At 48.8% G+C, this 21,163-nt stretch overlaps 1 protein-coding gene across 1 annotated transcript in view; it reads left to right on the top strand.

Annotated features, from left to right (window-relative positions):
• Positions 1-13,281, top strand: part of LOC139226942 (solute carrier family 13 member 2-like) — a 39,375-nt gene extending 26,094 nt beyond the window's left edge. Inside the window, exons 6-11 of the mRNA XM_070858036.1 lie at positions 280-495; positions 586-707; positions 1,559-1,680; positions 1,787-1,948; positions 7,071-7,208; positions 12,964-13,281. Of these exons, the coding sequence (XP_070714137.1) occupies positions 280-495; positions 586-707; positions 1,559-1,680; positions 1,787-1,948; positions 7,071-7,208; positions 12,964-13,092 (889 nt within the window). The 3' untranslated portion in view covers positions 13,093-13,281. The remainder of the gene's footprint in view (positions 1-279; positions 496-585; positions 708-1,558; positions 1,681-1,786; positions 1,949-7,070; positions 7,209-12,963) is intronic.
• The last annotated feature ends 7,882 nt before the right edge of the window (positions 13,282-21,163 follow it).

Here is a 21,163-nt window from a genome sequence, read left to right as displayed (position 1 = left end):
GTGGAACTTGCAGCCACATGGAGTGGTTGGAATTCTGTATCCCAGAGGGCTGTGGAGGCTCAGTTGTTCAGTATATTCAAGACATAGATCAATAGATTCCTGGGCACTAAGGAAATTAAGGGATATGGGGATAGGGCGGAAAAGTTGAAGTCGAAGATCAGCCATGATTTTACTGAATGGTGGAGCAGGCTCGAGGGGCCGAATGGCCGACTCCTGCTCCTATTTCTTATCTTCTTACGACACTAACGCTGGTGCTCGCTCTTTCGCCACCTCCCTCAGCTTTAAGGAGAATTTCGGCTGCGGGACTGCGAAGTCAAAGAAGGATATTTCTGCCTACCAAGTGATTAAGGAGGAGATGAAAAGCTTGGGGCGGATGACGTTTGCGGAGATTGCGGTGCTGATCCTATTCATCCTGTTGGTCGTGCTGTGGTTTACCAGGGAACCGGGCTTCATACCAGGCTGGGCTACCGTCCTCTTTAACCACGGCGGGATGGAGTAAGTCTCTCTCTCTCTCTCATTATAATTTGTGTTCCCTTCACTCTCTGAACGACCCGTCTCAAACTCTTGCTCCTTGTCTCTCTTCAGTTACGTCACTGATGCTACCGTCGTAATATTCATCTCGGTGATCATGTTTATAACTCCATCGGACAAACCGCGGCTCCCGTGTTTCAACAATGGCTGGGAAGATGCAGACAAGAACGGCAAAGGTATGCAACAATTAGGAACAGGGAGTTTGCACAGTCTGCTGCTGATGGTAGTCTTCTTAATTGCTGTCCTTTTTTGTTTTAAATTCATTCTCGGGTTGTGGGCATCGCTGGCAAGGCTGGCATTTACTGTCCATCCCCTAGTAGCCCTGAGAAAGTGGCCTTTCATGACGTCCCAAAATGCTTTGCAGCCAATGAAGTACATTTTCTGACGTGTAGTCACTGTTATTATGTAGGAAACGTGACAGCCAATCAGCACACAGAAAGCTCCCACAAACAGCACTGTAATAATGACCAGATCATCTGTTTCAGTCATGTTGATTGAGGGATAAATATTGGCCAGGACACCGTGGATAACTCCCCTGCTCTTCTTCAAAACAGTGTCGTGGGATCTTATACGTCTACCTGAGAGAGCAGACAGGGCCTCGGTTTAACGTCTCATCCGAAAGACAGCATCTCCGACAGTGCAATGCTCCCTTAGTACTACCCCTCCGGTAGTGCAGCACTCCCTCAGTACTGCACAGGAGTGCCAGCCTAGATTTTTGTGCTCAAGTCTTTGGAGTGGGATTCGAGCACACGACCTTCTCACTCAGAGGCGAGGATGGTACTAACACTCACAGCGAAGGAGAGGCACTGGGAGTGGTGAAGGGTCATTGACCCGAAACATTAACTCTGTTTCTCGCCACAGATGCTGCCTGACCTGCTGAGATTTCCAGCATTTTCTGTTTTTATTCCAGATTCCAGCATCCGCAGTATTTTGCTTTTGTACTAGTGGCATACGCAAGTTGAATGTGCTGTAGAGCCTGAGAATAAGTCCCCAGTTCAACTACTGACCAATATTGTGTCCCCCCCAGGTAACAAATGCAGGTATGGGCCTGCTCCAGCTCTACTGGACTGGAAAACCGTTCAACAGAAGCTGCCGTGGAATGTAGTGATCCTGTTGGGAGGGGGTTTCGCTCTGGCTAAAGGCAGTGAGGTAACCTGGTCTGTTACTATTGGAGACACACACTCAGGAATCTGGAAGGGGGAGTGGAGGGGGGGGTCATGGGCTTACAATTCATGATTTTGTTTCCCCCATTTAGAGGTCTGGTTTTTCAGAATGGCTTGGGGGTCAACTTACCCCACTGGAGGCAATCCCACCGTGGTCCATCATCATCCTCCTTTGCCTCTTGATTGCCACCTTCACGGAATGTGCCAGCAATGTAGCCACAACATCGCTCTTCCTCCCGATACTGGCTGCGATGGTGAGTGCTCGAAAACAAATTGTCGTCACATTAACTATCAACATGCTTCTAACAAGGATATCTCCATCTTCTCCTGCCTGCATGTATTTTGTCGTCTATTCATATCTCCCTATTTCTGTCCATTGAATCTCCTCCCACAGCCCATGTACACACTCCCCTGTCACTGACTGTACCCACCCATTGAATCCCCTCCCACAGCCCATGTACACTCTCCCCTGTCACTGACTGTACCCACCCATTGAATCCCCTCCCACAGCCCATGTACACACTCCCCTGTCACTGACCCTACCCATTGAATCCCCTCCCACAGCCCATGTATACACTCCCCTGTCACTGACTGTACCTACCCATTGAATCCCCTCCCACAGCCCATGTACACTCTCCCCTGTCACTGACTGTACCCACCCATTGAATCCCCTCCCACAGCCCATGTACACACTCCCCTGTCACTGCCTGTACCCACCCATTGAATCTCCTCCCACAGCCCATGTACACACTCCCCTGTCACTGACTGTACCTACCCATTGAATCCCCTCCCACAGCCCGTACACTCTCCCCTGTCACTGACTGTACCCACCCATTGAATCCCCTCCCACAGCCCATGTACACTCTCCCCTATCACTGACTGTACCCACCCATTGAATCTCCTCCCACAGCCCATGTACACTCTCCCCTGTCACTGACTGTACCCACCCATTGAATCCCCTCCCACAGCCCATGTACACTCTCCCCTATCACTGACTGTACCCACCCATTGAATCTCCTCCCACAGCCCATGTACACTCTCCCCTGTCACTGATCCTACCCATTGAATCTCCTCCCACAGCCCATGTACACTCTCCCCTGTCACTGACTGTACCCACCCATTGAATCTCCTCCCACAGCCCATGTACACACTCCCCTGTCACTGACTGTACCCACCCATTGAATCCCCTCCCACAGCCTATGTACACTCTCCCCTGTCACTGACTGTACCCACCCATTGAATCTCCTCCCACAGCCCATGTACACTCTCCCCTGTCACTGACTGTACCCACCCATTGAATCTCCTCCCACAGCCCATGTACACTCTCCCCTGTCACTGACTGTACCCACCCATTGAATCCCCTCCCACAGCCCATGTACACACTCCCCTGTCACTGACCCTACCCATTGAATCCCCTCCCACAGCCCATGTACACACTCCCCTGTCACTGACTGTACCCACCCATTGAATCCCCTCCCACAGCCCATGTACACACTCCCCTGTCACTGACTGTACCCACCCATTGAATCCCCTCCCACAGCCCATGTACACTCTCCCCTATCACTGACTGTACCCACCCATTGAATCTCCTCCCACAGCCCATGTACACTCTCCCCTGTCACTGACTATACCCACCCATTGAATCCCCTCCCACAGCCCATGTACACTCTCCCCTATCACTGACTGTACCCACCCATTGAATCCCCTCCCACAGCCCATGTACACTCTCCCCTGTCACTGACCCTACCCATTGAATCCCCCCCCACAGCCCATGTACACACTCCTCTATCAAGGACTCTACCCACCATTTAATCTTTTGAGATAAAGTTCTGTTAGCAAGAACAATAATTTGCATTTATACGGCGCCTTTAACACAGTAAAATGTCTGAAGGCGCTTCACAGGAGTGTTCTCAAACAAAATTTGATAACTCCTTGAGTAAGAGAATCTAGAGAAAGTCCAGAACATTTCTCTGTTGTCACCTCCACTCATCAAACTTGGCCTGCCGCCCTCTCGCCCACATTCCCTCTCGCCCCATCTCAACCCCTCTCAGAAACATCAACATGTAGATTTTAAACTTTCCCCTGCTAGTCTATCCTTTATATCCAGAACACATCTCTCATTCTACCCGCACACAGTTACAATATGCCCGAGATAGGTTCCTCATGAATTAGTTATATAGATAGGTCGATAGATGGATAGTCAAATAGATAAATTGATATGACATATCATTGTATTTATATAGTGCCTTCAATGCAGTAAAACGTCCCCAGGCGCTTCACAGGAGGGTTATCAAACAACGTTGACACCGAGCCACACAAGGAGATATTAGGACAGATGATGGAGCATCTTAAAAGAGGAGAGGTGGAGAGGTTTAGGGAAGGAATTCTAGAGCTCGGGGCCCAGGCAGCAGACGGCACGGCCACCAATGGTGGAGCGATGAAAATTGGGGCTGCACAAGTGGGCAGACCTGGAGGAGCGCAGAGATCTCGGAGGGTTGTGGGGCTGGAGGAGGTTAGAGATGGGGAGGGGAATTGTCATGGAGGGATTTGAAAACAAGGATGAGAATTTTAAAATATATAGTTATATAGATAGGTCAATGTATAGAGATAGATAGATGCATTGATAGATGCAGACAGATCTACAGATAGATAAACAGATACGTGATTGGTTAGGGAGATAGAGAACGGGATATAGAGAGAAAAAGCTCCGCTCTCTACTGTTTGGCAGATCAGCCGAGCCCTTGATTCTGAGTGTACATCGGGGTTCCATCAAGGTTACAGCAGGGGCATAAACCCCAAGGAAATTCACCCCCATTGAGATAGAGATCAATTGATTGATAGAAGGAGAAAGGGAGATCGTGATACACAGAAAGAAACAAAGCTATGGGTAGAACAAGTGAGAGTTGGATGAACAGCGAGGTTAGGTGCATGAATACACAGAGAGCTGATCGACAAACATTGATTATTAGCAATAGATCCAACTTACTTTTACATAGATGCAAATTATTGTTACATACAACTGCTCTGCAGTGACTGAGTGAGTAAATGTAGGACCCAGTGTGATACTTGGGGGTTGTCAAACCTTCAGCATTGTTCTGGAGTCTCCAGGAATTGAAGCTTAATTTCCAGCATAAACCCAGGAGAAAAACTGAAGGGGCATTTCAAAAAACAAACATTTTCTTTCAATATTTTTGTGTATTAGTTAGAAAAATGCAGTTCGGCTGACCATCCTGAATCATCCACTCGGGTAACAATTAGCATCTGTACATTTTTCGATTGGCCATGGAAAGTGGGGCTACGCAAAGATGGACATGTCGGGCAACCAATGGGAAGAGCATGGGGCTGAGGATTTAATTGAGGTGTGTAAAATGATGAGGGGCCTAGAGAGAGTGGTCAATAACCAGGGGGCATAGATTGAAAGTAATTGGTAGAAGGATTAGAGAGCAGTTGGAGAACTTGTTTCACCCAGAGGGTGGTGGGGGTCTGGAACTCACTGCCTGAAAGGGTGGTAGAGGCAGAAACCCTTATCACATTTAAGAAGTATTTGGATATGCTCTTGAAGTGTTGTGACCTATAGGACTACGGACCAAGAGCTAGAAGGTGGGATTAGGCTGGATAGCTTTTTCGGCCGGCACAGACAAGATGGGCCGAATGGCCTCCTTCTGTGCCGTAAATTTCTATTTCTATTCTATGTGATGAAACCTCCAGGAATACGTCCAACTGGAGTTGGTATAAAAACATAGAAACATAGAAAATAGGTGCAGGAGCAGGCCATTCAGCCCTTCTAGCCTGCACCGCCATTCAATGAGTTCATGGCTGAACATGAAACTTCAGTACCCCATTCCTGCTTTCTCGCCATAACCCTTGATCCCCCGAGTAGTAAGGACTTCATCTAACTCCCTTTTGAATATATTTAGTGAATTGGTCTCAACTACTTTCTGTGATAGAGAATTCCACAGGTTCACCACTCTCTGGGTGAAGAAGTTTCTCCTCATCTCGGTCCTAAATGGCTTACCCCTTATCCTCAGACTGTGACCCCTGGTTCTGGACTTCCCCAACATTGGGAACATTCTTCCTGCATCTAACCTGTCTAAACCCGTCAGAATTTTAAACGTTTCCATGAGGTCCCCTCTCATTCTTCTGAACTCCAGTGAATACAAGCCCAGTTGATCCAGTCTTTCTTGATAGGTCAGTACCGCCATCCCGGGAATCAGTCTGGTGAACCTTCGCTGCACTCCCTCAATAGCAAGAATGTCCTTCCTCAAGTTAGGAGACCAAAACTGTACACAATATTCCAGGTGTGGCCTCACCAAGGCCCTGTACAACTGTAGCAACACCTCCTTGCCCCTGTACTCAAATCCCCTCGCTATGAAGGCCAACATGCCATTTGCTTTCTTAACCGCCTGCTGTACCTGCATGCCAACCTTCAATGACTGATGTACCATGACACCCAGGTCTCGTTGCACCTTCCCCTTTCCTAATCTGTCACCATTCAGATAATAGTCTGTCTCTCTGTTTTTACCACCAAAGTAGATAACCTCACATTTATCCACATTATACTTCATCTGCCATGCATTTGCCCACTCACCTAACCTATCCAAGTCACTCTGCAGCCTAATAGCAACCTCCTCGCAGCTCACACTGCCACCCAACTTAGTGTCATCCGCAAATTTGGAGATACTGCATTTAATCCCCTCGTCTAAATCATTAATGTACAATGTAAACAGCTGGGGCCCCAGCACAGGACCTTGCGGCACCCCACTAGTCACTGCCTGCCATTCTGAAAAGTACCCGTTTACTCCTACTCTTTGCTTCCTGTCTGACAACCAGTTCTCAATCCATGTCAGCACACTACCCCCAATCCCATGTGCTTTAACTTTGCACATTAATCTCTTGTATGGGACCTTGTCGAAAGCCTTCTGAAAGCCCAAATATACCACATCAACTGGTTCTCCCTTGTCCACTTTACTGGAAACATCCTCAAAAAATTCCAGAAGATTTGTCAAGCATGATTTCCCTTTCACAAATCCATGCTGACTTGGACCTATCATGTCACCATTTTCCAGATGCACTGCTATGACATCCTTAATAATTGATTCCATCATTTTACCCACTACTGAGGTCAGGCTGACCGGTCTATAATTCCCTGTTTTCTCTCTCCCTCCTTTTTTAAAAAGTGGGGTTACATTGGCTACCCTCCACTCCATAGGAACTGATCCAGAGTCAATGGAATGTTGGAAAATGACTGTCAATGCATCCACTATTTCCAAGGCCACCTCCTCAAGTACTCTGGGATGCTGTCCATCAGGCCCTGCGTGTTGCGTGTTGCTGTTGGTCTTGCCGAGTATAGTGAGTGTTGTATGTTTGTATTTGCAGGCCCAACGTATCAATATCAACCCGCTCTACGTCATGCTCCCGTGCACCCTCTGTGCTTCATTCGCATTCATGTTGCCAGTGGCAACCCCTCCAAACGCCATCGTCTTTTCCCACGGGTACCTGAAGGTGTCTGACATGGTAGGTATTCAAAAAAATTTAAACATTACTCCCCAGCAGAGTTCAAGGACGTTCCGGTGAGTTTGGAGAATCGGGATGTTTTCCCGCTTCGGTGCCCCAGAATTTTGCTTCCTTCGTTCTTCGGGACGTGGACATTGCTGGCCATCCCTTAGCTGCCCCTGGAGGTGGTGGTGGTGAGCCGCTTTCTTGAACCGCTGCAGTCCGTGTGGTGAAGGTGCTCCCACAGTGCTGTTAGGGAGGGAGTTCCAGGATTGTGACCCAGAGACGATGAAGATTGCTTCCCCAATAAAATCCTGATCGGGGGAAGGGAGGGTAGGACGGCCTCCAACCCCCAGTCCAGTAGCTGGCTGCGGGTGTTCCTGAGCTACCCTGGGAACTTTGCCCAGCGTGATACTCTTTAAGGTATCAGCCATGGCTCAGTGGGCAGCACTCTCACCTGAGTTAGAAGGTTGTAGTTTTAAGCCTCACGCCAGACGAGCAAATAATCCAGGCCGACACTCCCACTGCAGTACTGTTGGAGTTCTGCACTGTCAGCGAGGCAGTTGTGAGGGAGTGCTGCACTGTCTTTTGGATGAGATGAACCGTGGCCCAGTCTGCGCACTCATGTGGATGTAAAAGATCCCTTGATGCTATTTCGCTATACCTGCCCTGGGAGTGTTTGATGGGACAGTGTAGAGGGAGCTTTACTCTGTATCTAACCCCGTGCTATACCTGCCCTGGGAGTGTTTGATGGGACAATGTAGAGGGAGCTTTACTCTGTATCTAACCCCGTGCTGTACCTGCCCTGGGAGTGTTTGATGGGACAGTGTAGAGGGAGCTTTACTCTGTATCTAACCCCGTGCTGTACCTGCCCTGGGAGTGTTTGATGGGACAGTGTAGAGGGAGCTTTACTCTGTATCTAACCCCGTGCTGTACCTGCCCTGGGAGTGTTTGATGGGACAGTGTAGAGGGAGCTTTACTCTGTATCTAACCCCGTGCTGTACCTGCCCTCGGAGTGTTTGATGGGACAGTGTAGAGAGAGCTTTACTCTGTATCTAACCCCCTGTACCTGCCCTGGGAGTGATTGATGGGACAGTGTAGAGGGAGCATTACTCTGTATCTAACCCCCTGTACCTGCCCTGGGAGTGTTTGATGGGACAGTGTAGAGGGAGCTTCACTCTGTATCTAACCCTCTGTACCTGCCCTGCGAGTGTTTGATGGGAGAGTGTAGAGGGAGCTTTACTCTGTATCTAACCCATGCTGTACCTGCCCTGGGAGTATTTGCTGGTACAGTGTAGAGGGAGCTTTACTCTGTATTGAACCCGTGCTGCACCTGCCCTGGGAGTGTTTGATGGGACAGTGTAGAGGGAGCTTTACTCTGTATCTAACCCATGCTGTACTTGCCCTGGGAGTATTTGATGGTACAGCGTAGAGGGAGCTTTACTCTGTATCTAACCCGTGCTGTACCTGCCCTGGGAGTGTTTGATGGGACAGTGTAGAGGGAGCTTTACTCTGTATCTAACCCGTGCTGTACCTGCCCTGGGAGTGTTTGATGGGATATTGTAGAGGGAGCTTTACTCTGTATTGAACCCGTGCTGCACCTGCCCTGGGAGTGTTTGATGGGACAGTGTAGAGGGAGCTTTACTCTGTATCTAACCCGTGCTGTACCTGCCCTGGGAGTGTTTGATGGGACAGTGTAGAGGGAGCTTTACTCTGTATCTAACCCATGCTGTACCTGCCCTGGGAGTATTTGATGGTACAGTGTAGAGGGAGCTTTACTCTGTATTGAACCCGTGCTGCACCTGCCCTGGGAGTGTTTGATGGGACAGTGTAGAGGGAGCTTTACTCTGTATCTAACCCATGCTGTACTTGCCCTGGGAGTATTTGATGGTACAGCGTAGAGGGAGCTTTACTCTGTATCTAACCCGTGCTGCACCAGCCCTAGGAGTGTTTGATGGGACAGTGTAGAGCAATGGTGCAGCAGGGAGGGATTCAAATTCCTGGGGCATTGGGACCGGTTCTGGGGGAGGTGGGACCAGTACAATCCGGACGGTCTGCACCTGGGCAGAATCAGAACCAATGTCCTCGGGGGAGTGTTTGCTAGTGCTGTTGGGGAGGAGTTAAACTAATATGGCAGGGGGATGGGAACCAATGCAGGGAGACAGAGGGAAACAAAAAGGAGGCAAAAGCAAAAGACAGAAAGGAGATGAGGAAAAGTGGAGGGCAGAGAAACCCAAGGCAAAGAACAAAAAGGGTCATTGTACAGCAAAATTCTAAAAGGACAGAGTGTGTTAAAAAAACAAGCCTAAAGGCTTTGTGTCTTAATGCAAGGAGTATCCGTAATAAAGTGGATGAATTAACTGTGCAAATAGATGTTAACAAATATGATGTGATTGGGATTACGGAGACGTGGCTCCAGGATGATCAGGGCTGGGAACTCAACATCCAGGGGTATTCAACATTCAGGAAGGATAGAATAAAAGGAAAAGGAGGTGGGGTAGCATTGCTGGTTAAGGAGGAGATTAAGGCAATAGTTCGGAAGGACATTAGCTTGGATGATGTGGAATCTATATGGGTAGAGCTGCAGAACACCAAAGGGCAAAAAACGTTAGTGGGAGTTGTGTACAGACCTCCAAACAGTAGTAGTGATGTTCGGGAGGGCATCAAACAGGAAATTTGGGGTGCATGCAATAAGGGTGCAGCAGTTATAATGGGTGACTTTAATATGCACATAGATTGGGCTAACCAAACTGGAAGCAATACGGTGGAGGAGGATTTCCTGGAGTGCATAAGGGATGGTTTTTTAGACCAATATGTCGAGGAACCAACTAGGGGGGAGGCCATCTTAGACTGGGTGTTGTGTAATGAGAGAGGATTAATTAGCAATCTCGTTGTGCGAGGCCCCTTGGGGAAGAGTGACCATAATATGGTGGAATTCTGCATTAGGATGGAGAATGAAACAGTTAATTCAGAGACCATGGTCCAGAACTTAAAGAAGGGTAACTTTGAAGGTATGAGGCGTGAATTGGCAGGGATGAATTGGCGAATGATACTTAAGGGGTTGACTGTGGATGGGCAATGGCAGACATTTAGAGACCGCATGGATGAACTACAACAATTGTACATTCCTGTCTGGCATAAAAATAAAAAAGGGAAGGTGGCTCAACCGTGGCTATCAAGGGAAATCAGGGATAGTATTAAAGCCAAGGAAGTGGCATACAAATTGGCCAGAAATAGCAGCGAACCTGGGGACTGGGAGAAATTTAGAACTCAGCAGAGGAGGACAAAGGGTTTGATTAGGGCAGGGAAAATGGAGTATGAGAAGAAGCTTGCAGGGAACATTAAGACAGATTGCAAAACTTTCTATAGATATGTAAAGAGAAAAAGGTTAGTAAAGACAAACGTAGGTCCCCTGCAGTCAGAATCAGGGGAAGTCATAACGGGGAACAAAGAAATGGCGGACCAATTGAACAAGTACTTTGGTTCGGTATTCACGAAGGAGGACACAAACAACCTTCCGGTTATAAAAGGGGTCGTGGGGTCTAGTAAGGAGGAGGAACTGAGGGAAATCCTTATTAGCCGGGAAATTGTGTTGGGGAAATTGATGGGATTGAAGGCCGATAAATCCCCAGGGCCTGATGGACTGCATCCCAGAGTACTTAAGGAGGTGGCCTTGGAAATAGTGGATGCATTGACAGTCATTTTCCAACATTCCATTGACTCTGGATCAGTTCCTATCGAGTGAAGGGTAGCCAATGTAACCCCACTTTTTAAAAAAGGAGGGAGAGAGAAAACAGGGAATTATAGACCGGTCAGCCTGACATCGGTAGTGGGTAAAATGATGGAATCAATTATTAAGGATGTCATAGCAGTGCATTTGGAAAGAGGTGACATGATAGGTCCAAGTCAGCATGGATTTGTGAAAGGGAAATCATGCTTGACAAATCTTCTGGAATTTTTTGAGGATGTTTCCAGTAGAGTGGACAAGGGAGAACCAGTTGATGTGGTATATTTGGACTTTCAGAAGGCGTTCGACAAGGTCCCACACAAGAGATTGATGTGCAAAGTTAGAGCACATGGGATTGGGGGTAGTGTGCTGACATGGATTGAGAACTGGTTGTCAGACAGGAAGCAAAGAGTAGGAGTAAATGGGTACTTTTCAGAATGGCAGGCAGTGACTCGTGGGGTACCGCAAGGTTCTGTGCTGGGGCCCCAGCTGTTTACACTGTACATTAATGATTTAGATGAGGGGATTAAATGTAGTATCTCCAAATTTGCGGATGACACTAAGTTGGGTGGCAGTATGAGCTGCGAGGAGGATGCTGTGAGGCTGCAGAGCGACTTGGATAGGTTAGGTGAGTGGGCAAATGAATGGCAGATGAAGTATAATGTGGATAAATGTGAGATTATCCACTTTGGTGGTAAAAACAGAGAGACAGACTATTATCTGAATGGTGACAGATTAGGAAAAGGGGAGGTGCAACGAGACCTGGGTGTCATGGTACATCAGTCATTGAAGGTTGGCATGCAGGTGCAGCAGGCGGTTAAGAAAGCAAATGGCATGTTGGCCTTCATAGCAAGGGGATTTGAGTACAGGGGCAGGGAGGTGTTGCTACAGTTGTACAGGGCATTGGTGAGGCCACACCTGGAGTATTGTGTACAGTTTTGGTCTCCTAACCTGAGGAAGGACATTTTTGCTATTGAGGGAGTGCAGCGAAGGTTCACCAGACTGATTCCCGGGATGGCGGGACTGACCTATCAAGAAAGACTGGATCAACTGGGCTTGTATTCACTGGAGTTCAGAAGAATGAGAGGGGACCTCATAGACACATTTAAAATTCTGACGGGGTTAGACAGGTTAGATGCAGGAAGAATGTTCCCAATGTTGGGGAAGTCCAGAACCAGAGGTCACAGTCTAAAGATAAGGGGTAAGCCATTTAGGACCGAGATGCGGAGGAACTTCTTCACCCAGAGAGTGGTGAACCTGTGGAATTCTCTACCACAGAAAGTTGTTGAGGCCAATTCACTAAATATATTCAAAAAGGAGTTAGATGAGGTCCTTACTACTAGGGGGATCAAGGGGTATGGTGAGAAAGCAGGAATGGGGTACTGAAGTTGAATGTTCAGCCATGAACTCATTGAATAGCGGTGCAGGCTAGAAGGGCTGAATGGCCTACTCCTGCACCTATTTTCTATGTTTCTATGTATCTAACACGTACTGTACCTGCCCTGGGAGTGTTTGATGGGGACAGTGTAGAGGGAGCTTTACTCTGTATCTAACCTTGTGCTGTACCTGCCCTGGGTGTGTTTGATGGCACAGTGTAGAGGGAGCTTTACTCTGTATCTAACCCCCTGTACCTGCCCTGGGAGTGTTTGATGGGACAGTGCAGAGGGAGCTTTACTCTGTATCTAACCCCCGTGTACCTGCCCTGGGAGTGTTTGATGGGACAGTGTAGAGGGAGCTTTACTCTGTATCTAACCCAGTGCTGTACCTGCCCTGGGAGTGTTTGATGGGGACAGTGTAGAGGGAGCTTTACTCTGTATCTAACCCGTGCTGTACCTGCCCTGGGAGTGATTGATGGGACAGTGTAGAGGGAGCTTTACTCTGTATCTAACCCCGTGCTGTACCTGCCCTGGGAGTGTTTGATGGGACAGTGTAGAGGGAGCTTTACTCTGTATCTAACTCTGTGGTGTTCCCGCACTAACATCTTACCCTCTTGATCTCAGCTGAGAAGTTCTGGTAATTTTCTCACCCCACCTTTCTGTTATCACACAGGCAAGAACTGGAATCATGGTTAACGTGATTGGTGTCCTTGTGATCACGCTGGCAGTGAACACCTGGGGTCTGCTCATGTTCGACCTGGGTACCTTTCCTGCCTGGGCAAATGTCACAATCCATCCATGAACTGAAGAAGGGATGTGAAAACCAGGTGTTCGTCGAAATATCAATCACACCACTGGCTACTGAACAATCTCGTGTGCAACCGTTAATTGTATTTTAATTATTTAAATGGTGCCACCCAGTTGCCTCATTTGGGTGACCGATTTTAATACGGGACTAAAATTAAACCGTACATTTTGAACTATGCGTCGAGACCGGGCAACGAGCAGCACTTGCTGACTGTGCAATGATGTAAATGTGTGTAGCTGTGTCTGTAAATACTAATGTCCAAGTAACTTCTACAAACTCCTGAGGTCCACAGGCAACTGCAGCAAGGTGGACAATGTTCCCGCACTTTGAGCAAGAAGTCTCTGGCACCGAAATCACAAATCATCAACAGCACTTGGTGTGGGCACTCTGTTGTTGATCCATCACAAGTGGGACACATTCCAGCTTCCTATTCTTTTTGTGTTTGGGACAGTGTATAGGGAGCTTTACTCTGTATCTAACCCCGTGCTGTACCTGCCCTGGGAGTGTTTGATGGGACAGTGTCGAGGGAGCTTTACTCTGTATCTAACCCCCTGTACCTGCCCTGGGAGTGTTTGATGGGACAGTGTAGAGGGAGCTTTACTCTGTATCTAACCCCCTGTACCTGCCCTGGGAGTGTTTGATGGGACAGTGTAGAGGGAGCTTTACTCTGTATCTAACCCCCTGTACCTGCCCTGGGAGTGTTTGATGGGACAGTGTAGAGGGAGCTTTACTCTGTATCTAACCCCCTGTACCTGCCCTGGGAGTGTTTGATGGGACAGTGTAGAGGGAGCTTTACTCTGTATCTAACCCGTGCTGTGCCTGCCCTGGGAGTGTTTGATGGGACAGTGTAGAGGGAGCTTTACTCTGTATCTAACCCCGTGCTGCACCTGCCCTGGGAGCATTTGATGGGACAGTGTAGAGGGAGCTTTACTCTGTATCTCACCCCGTGCTGTACCGGCCCTGGGAGTGTTTGATGGGACAGTGTAGAGGGAGATTTACTCTGTATCTAACCCCCTGTACCTGCCCTGGGAGTGTTTGATGGGACAGTGTAGAGGGAGCTTTACTCTGTATCTAACCCGTGCTGTGCCTGCCCTGGGAGTGTTTGATGGGACAGTGTAGAGGGAGCTTTACTCTGTATCTAACCCCCTGTACCTGCCCTGGGAGTGTTTGATGGGACAGTGTAGAGGGAGCTTTACTCTGTATCTAACCCCGTGCTGTACCTGCCCTGGGAGTGTTTGATGGGACAATGTAGAGGGTGCTTTACTCTGTATCTAACCCCCTGTACCTGCCCTGGGAGTGTTTGATGGGACAGTGTAGAGGGAGCTTTACTCTGTATCTAATCTGTGCTGTCAGTGTTGGGTGCCTGTACTTGTGAGTGTTGGATGTGTGTCTGTGCATTGGATGTGAGTGTGTGTCGGATGTGTGTGGGTACCTGTATGTGTATGTCTAGATGTGTGTGTGTGTCTGGGTGATTGCTTGTCTATGGTTCTATGGGTGTTAAGGTTCCAGAGGATTTGTCATTGGCAATTCTTCATATTACAGACTAACCTTAGTGAAGTCTGAAGAGAAACTGTGCTATTGTCACATGTTCCCTTCAAATGAATGAAGAGGATAAAGCACAGAGTGTTCCTATTCTGGAATTCTTCCTGAGTTTCTGAGGAGATGGAACTATGTGCATGTGTCAGCATCTGTTGGTGTCCATGTGGGGGTGTGTACTGGAGTGTGCGTGTAATGTGCGAGGTATGTGTGTGTGCGTGTAATGGGCGAGGTATGTGTGTGCGCGCGTAATGTGCGAGGTATGTGTGTGTGCGTGTAATGGGCGAGGTATGTGTGTGCGCGCGTAATGTGCGAGGTATGTGTCTGCATGTAATGTGCAAGGTACGTGTGTGTGCGTGTAATGTGCGAGCTTTGTGTGTGTGCGTGTAATGTGCGAGGTACGTGTGTGCGCGTGTAATGTGTGAGGTTTGTGTGTGTGCGTAATGTGTGAGGTATGTGTGTGTGTGTGTGTAATGTGCGAGGTACGTGTGTGTGCGTGTAATGTGCGAGGTACGTGTGTGTGTGCGTAATGTGCGAGGTACGTGTGTGGGTGTAATGTGTGAGGTATGTGTGTGTGTGTAATGTGCGAGGTATGTGTGTGTGTGTGTAATGTGCGAGGTACGTGTGTGTGTGTGTAATGTGCGAGGTACGTGTGTGTGTGCGTGTAATGTGCGAGGTACGTGTGTGTGTAATGTGCGAGGTATGTGTGTGTGCGTGTAATGTGCGAGGTATGTGTGTGTGCGCATAATGTGCGAGGTATGTGTGTGTAATGTGCGAGGTACGTGTGTGTGCGCATAATGTGCGAGGTATGTGTGTGTGTGTGTAATGTGCGAGGTACGTGTGTGTGAGTGTGTAATGTGCGAGGTACGTGTGTGTGTGTAATGTACAAGGTACGTGTGTGTGTGTGTAATGTGCGAGGTACGTGTGTGTGCGCATAATGTGCGAGGTATGTGTGTGTGTGTGTAATGTGCGAGGTACGTGTGTGTGCGTGTAATGTGCGAGGTACGTGTGTGTGTGTGTGTAATGTGCGAGGTACGTGTGTGTGTGTAATGTGCGAGGTACGTGTGTGTGTAATGTGCGAGGTACGTGCGTGCGTGTAATGTGCGAGGTACGTGTGTGTGCGCATAATGTGCGAGGTATGTGTGTGTGTGTGTAATGTGCGAGGTACGTGTGTGTGCGTGTAATGTGCGAGGTACGTGTGTGTGTGTGTGTAATGTGCGAGGTACGTGTGTGTGTGTAATGTGCGAGGTACGTGTGTGTGTGTGTAATGTGCGAGGTACGTGTGTGTGTGTGTGTAATGTGCGAGGTACGTGTGTGTGCGTGTGGAATGTGCGAGGTACGTGTGTGTGTGTATAATGTGCGAGGTACGTGTGTGTGTGTGTGTAATGTGCGAGGTACGTGTGTGTGTGTGTGTAATGTGCGAGGTACGTGTGTGTGTGTATAATGTGCGAGGTACGTGTGTGTGTGTGTAATGTGCGAGGTACGTGTGTGTGTGTGTAATGTGCGAGGTACGTGTGTGTGCGTGTGGAATGTGCGAGGTACGTGTGTGTGCGCATAATGTGCGAGGTATGTGTGTGTGCGTGTAATGGGCGAGGTATGTGTGTGCGCGCGTAATGTGCGAGGTATGTGTCTGCATGTAATGTGCAAGGTACGTGTGTGTGCGTGTAATGTGCGAGCTTTGTGTGTGTGCGTGTAATGTGCGAGGTACGTGTGTGCGCGTGTAATGTGTGAGGTTTGTGTGTGTGCGTAATGTGTGAGGTATGTGTGTGTGTGTGTGTAATGTGCGAGGTACGTGTGTGTGCGTGTAATGTGCGAGGTACGTGTGTGTGTGCGTAATGTGCGAGGTACGTGTGTGGGTGTAATGTGTGAGGTATGTGTGTGTGTGTAATGTGCGAGGTATGTGTGTGTGTGTGTAATGTGCGAGGTACGTGTGTGTGTGTGTAATGTGCGAGGTACGTGTGTGTGTGCGTGTAATGTGCGAGGTACGTGTGTGTGTAATGTGCGAGGTATGTGTGTGTGCGTGTAATGTGCGAGGTATGTGTGTGTGCGCATAATGTGCGAGGTATGTGTGTGTAATGTGCGAGGTACGTGTGTGTGCGCATAATGTGCGAGGTATGTGTGTGTGTGTGTAATGTGCGAGGTACGTGTGTGTGAGTGTGTAATGTGCGAGGTACGTGTGTGTGTGTAATGTACAAGGTACGTGTGTGTGTGTGTAATGTGCGAGGTACGTGTGTGTGCGCATAATGTGCGAGGTATGTGTGTGTGTGTGTAATGTGCGAGGTACGTGTGTGTGCGTGTAATGTGCGAGGTACGTGTGTGTGTGTGTGTAATGTGCGAGGTACGTGTGTGTGTGTAATGTGCGAGGTACGTGTGTGTGTAATGTGCGAGGTACGTGCGTGCGTGTAATGTGCGAGGTACGTGTGTGTGCGCATAATGTGCGAGGTATGTGTGTGTGTGTGTAATGTGCGAGGTACGTGTGTGTGCGTGTAATGTGCGAGGTACGTGTGTGTGTGTGTGTAATGTGCGAGGTACGTGTGTGTGTGTAATGTGCGAGGTACGTGTGTGTGTGTGTAATGTGCGAGGTACGTGTGTGTGTGTGTGTAATGTGCGAGGTACGTGTGTGTGCGTGTGGAATGTGCGAGGTACGTGTGTGTGTGTATAATGTGCGAGGTACGTGTGTGTGTGTGTGTAATGTGCGAGGTACGTGTGTGTGTGTGTGTAATGTGCGAGGTACGTGTGTGTGTGTATAATGTGCGAGGTACGTGTGTGTGTGTGTAATGTGCGAGGTACGTGTGTGTGTGTGTAATGTGCGAGGTACGTGTGTGTGCGTGTGGAATGTGCGAGGTACGTGTGTGTGTGTGTAATGTGCGAGGTACGTGTGTGTGTGTGTAATGTGCGAGGTACGTGTGCGTGTGTGTAATGTGCGAGGTACGTGTGCGTGTGTGTAATGTGCGAGGTACGTGTGCGTGTGTGTAATGTGCGAGGTACGTGTGTGTGTGTGTAATGTGCGAGGTACGTGTGCGTGCGTGTATGGCATGAAATCCCGGGCTTGCTGAGTCCGTACTGACCCGGTGGGGCCCCACAAAAGCTAGTTTTCGGCGCGCAGTGCACTTGCGGCAAAACTTGGCTTTTCCGATCTGGCAAGATATCTCTTGACAGATCTTCCGCATCCCCGGGAGAAGGACATGCGCGCGCGCGAGATTGGGTTATTTGCCCATTTCTTGCCCAGCGAATGTCCTTCAAACTCTTAGGCCTGGTAAAAGCACGCGCGTAGCCTACTTTCGTAGAAAAATTTCGGGTCGGAGGCGTTTGTCCGACGGAAGCCTCCGACCGGAATTTCAGGGCCATGTATGTGTGAGGTGTTTTGGTGTGTGTGTGTGTGTTGAGTTGTGTTTGTGTGAGGGTGTGTGTTGGTATGCGGGATAGTCTGCATGTGTTTTGATGTGTGTGTATGTGTGTGAGTGTCAAAAGAAAGAAATACTTGCATTTATATAGCGCCTTTCACCACCACCAGACATCTCAAAGCGCTTTACAGCCAATGAAGTACTTTTGGAGTGTAGTCAATGTTGTAATGTGTGTATGCTGGTATCTGTCAATATGTGAGGATATGATTAGGTGTGTATGGGAGCGTGTCTATGGGAGCATGTGCGTACATGAGTGTGTTTTGGTGTGTGCAAGTGTGTGTGTGTCCTTTATCTCCACAAAGAATTGCTCCCCTGTTGTACATGAGGCTCTTTGGTTACTAGGAGCCAGGCTCCGGCCTGATCAGTTGGCTTCCTCTTGTCCGCAAGATCTAGGCCAGTGTGCCATCTACTGGCCCCCCAAAAGCGGGTGAAACTCTTCTCCAGACGGTGATAGGCCCCTGGACTCAAAGAGCCGCTGTTGGTTCAGGAGGGATGTCCTCACCTGCCTTGGAGTTCCTGTCCCAACCTTCAAACTGCAACAGAACCCTAGGATCATGCAGCACAGGAGGAGGCCATTGTCCCATCATGCCTGTGCTGGCTCTTGGAGAGAGCTGTCCACTTAGTCCCGCTCACCGCCCCCGATCTTTCCCCATAAACCTTGTTGGGTTTCCTCTCTCCCGACCCTTTGACCTCCAGCTCCTCTCCCATTTCTCCTTCTTAGGCGTAGTCGAGGATGTCTTGTTTCCACAATATGAGTTCGAAGGTGACCAACGAGTCCTATGTGGGATCTACAGACTCTGTCACAGGTGGGGCAGGTGATGGTTGAAGGAACGAGTGGGTGGGGTGCTTGCTTTGTCTTACGCTCCTTCCGCATGCTCCCGACAAAGAAACTCAAAGTGTTCGGCGTCTTCTCGAATGCTTCTCCTCTTCTTTGAGCCGTCTTGGGCCAGGGTTGATGAGGATGTTACATTTTTTCAAAGAGGCTTTGAGGGCTTCCTTGAATCATTTTCTCTGCCCTCCTAGGACTCTCTTGCCATGACGGAGCTCAGAGTAGAGTATTTGTTTCGGGAGCCTTGTCTCAGGCAGACGGACAACGTGGCCCGTCCATTGGAGCTGATCGAGGCATTGATCACGCTCAATGCTGGGGATGTTGGCCTGAGAGTGAATATTGGTACGCCTATCCTGCCAATGGATTTGCAGGATTTTGCAGAGGCAGTGCTTTGAGGTGCCTACTGTACGTTGTCCATGTCTCTGAAGTATATAGGAGGGCAGGTAGCACTGCTGCTCTGTAGACCATGGGCTTGGTGCCGCGTTTGAGGTCCTGGTCTTCAAATACTCTTTTCCTCAGGCGACTGAAAGCTGCACTGACACAATGAAGGCGGTGTTGGATTTTGTCATCGATATCTGCCCTCGCTGACAGAGGGCTCCCAAAGTACGGAAAGTGTTTCACGCTGTGCAAGGTCTGGTCATGGATCTTGATAATCGGGGGGCAGTGCTGTGTGCCGGGGGCAGGTTGGTAGAGAACCTTTGTCTTACGGATGTTTAATGTCAGGCCCAGACACTCGTACTCCCATTATACTCCTGGCATCTCACCCCATGGGTAGGCAGGGTCTGGACAAGTGTGTGTGTGTGGGGGCGGGTTTAACTCCAAGCAACCGGGACATGGAGAGTTATATACTCCCAAAAAATCTAATTAGATAAAGGAAAAGACTTCTAACAGTGGGTGTGAGAATGACTGCAGGAGCGAGGGGGGCAAGTCACTCGACTATCACAGCCTGCCAATTGTACAACTCCACCATAACCATCCCGAGGTCGGGAATTCTGACAAGTCAGATCACTGCAAGATATTTATAGTTTGTAAAGGATTGCATTTTTATAGAAATGTTAAAAATAAAGTTACAAGCCTTTGAATTTTATGGGCTTATTCTTGCTGGATTAGAAACCCCCCCCCCCACAGCTGTCAGGGTGAAGCAAGGATGCAGACAGAGGTCAGAGAATGATAGAGGACAGAAGGAGGTCATTCAGCCCATCATGTCTGTGCCAGCTCTTTGCAAGCTATCCAATTGATCCCGCTCCGCACTGCGTCCCCATCCCCCCCACCCCTCCCCCCCCCCCACTCCGTCCCCACCCCCCGCTCTTTCCGCATGTACCTGCAAATCTTTCCTCCTCAAGTATTTATCCAAGTCCCCTTTTGAAAGTCTGCACACATTGTACGATATTCTGTCTGTCATGCGCTAAACTGGGAGTCAGGATTGCTAATTCATAAAATCTACCCCAGAGAAAGATCAGGGCATTGCAAAACAAGCTGTACAAGCTGTGCATCCTCCACTTAAGATCTCTGAGATTTCTTCATGTAAAACAAACAGTCATTAATATATCTTTAAATCTCAATCCCCTTTCTCGATAGGTACTGATCCTATTCCTTTCTCAATAGAATTAATTGGACTGGCTGTTTTAACAAGTATATTGTGTAGTCCTTTCGTTCGTGAACAGAATGTGCAACTTGTAAGGGATCCATAACTAATTCTAGTTACTGTAAATGGAGCTTTACTCTAAATCTAACACGTACTGTACCTGCCCTGGGAGTGTTTGATGGGACAGTGTAGAGGGAGCTTTACTCTGTATCTAACCCGTGCTGTACCTGCCCTGGGAGTGTTTGATGGGACAGTGTAGAGGGAGCTTTACTCTGTATCTAACCCCCTGTAACTGCCCTGGCAGTGTTTGATGGGACAGTGTAGAGGGAGCTTTACTCTGTATCTAACCCCCTGTACCTGCCCTGGGAGTGTTTGATGGGACAGTGTAGAGGGAGCTTTACTCTGTATCTAACCCCCTGTACCTGCTCTGGGAGTGTTTGATGGGACAGTGTAGAGGGATCTTTACTCTGTATCTAACCCCGTGCTGTACCTGCCTGGGAGTGTTTGATGGGGACAGTGTAGAGGGAGCTTTACTCTGTATCTAACCCCGTGCTGTACCTGCCCTGGGAATGTTTGATGGGACAGTGTAGAGGGAGCTTTACTCTGTATCTAACCCCGTGCTGTACCTGCCCTGGGAATGTTTGATGGGACAGTGTAGAGGGAGCTTTACTCTGTATCTAACCCCCTGTACCTGCCCTGGGAGTGTTTGAT

Source organism: Pristiophorus japonicus, chromosome 16 (assembly GCF_044704955.1).
Source record: "Pristiophorus japonicus isolate sPriJap1 chromosome 16, sPriJap1.hap1, whole genome shotgun sequence".
Classification (NCBI taxonomy): Eukaryota; Metazoa; Chordata; class Chondrichthyes; family Pristiophoridae; genus Pristiophorus; species Pristiophorus japonicus.
This window is presented reverse-complemented; position numbering and strand designations above follow the sequence as displayed.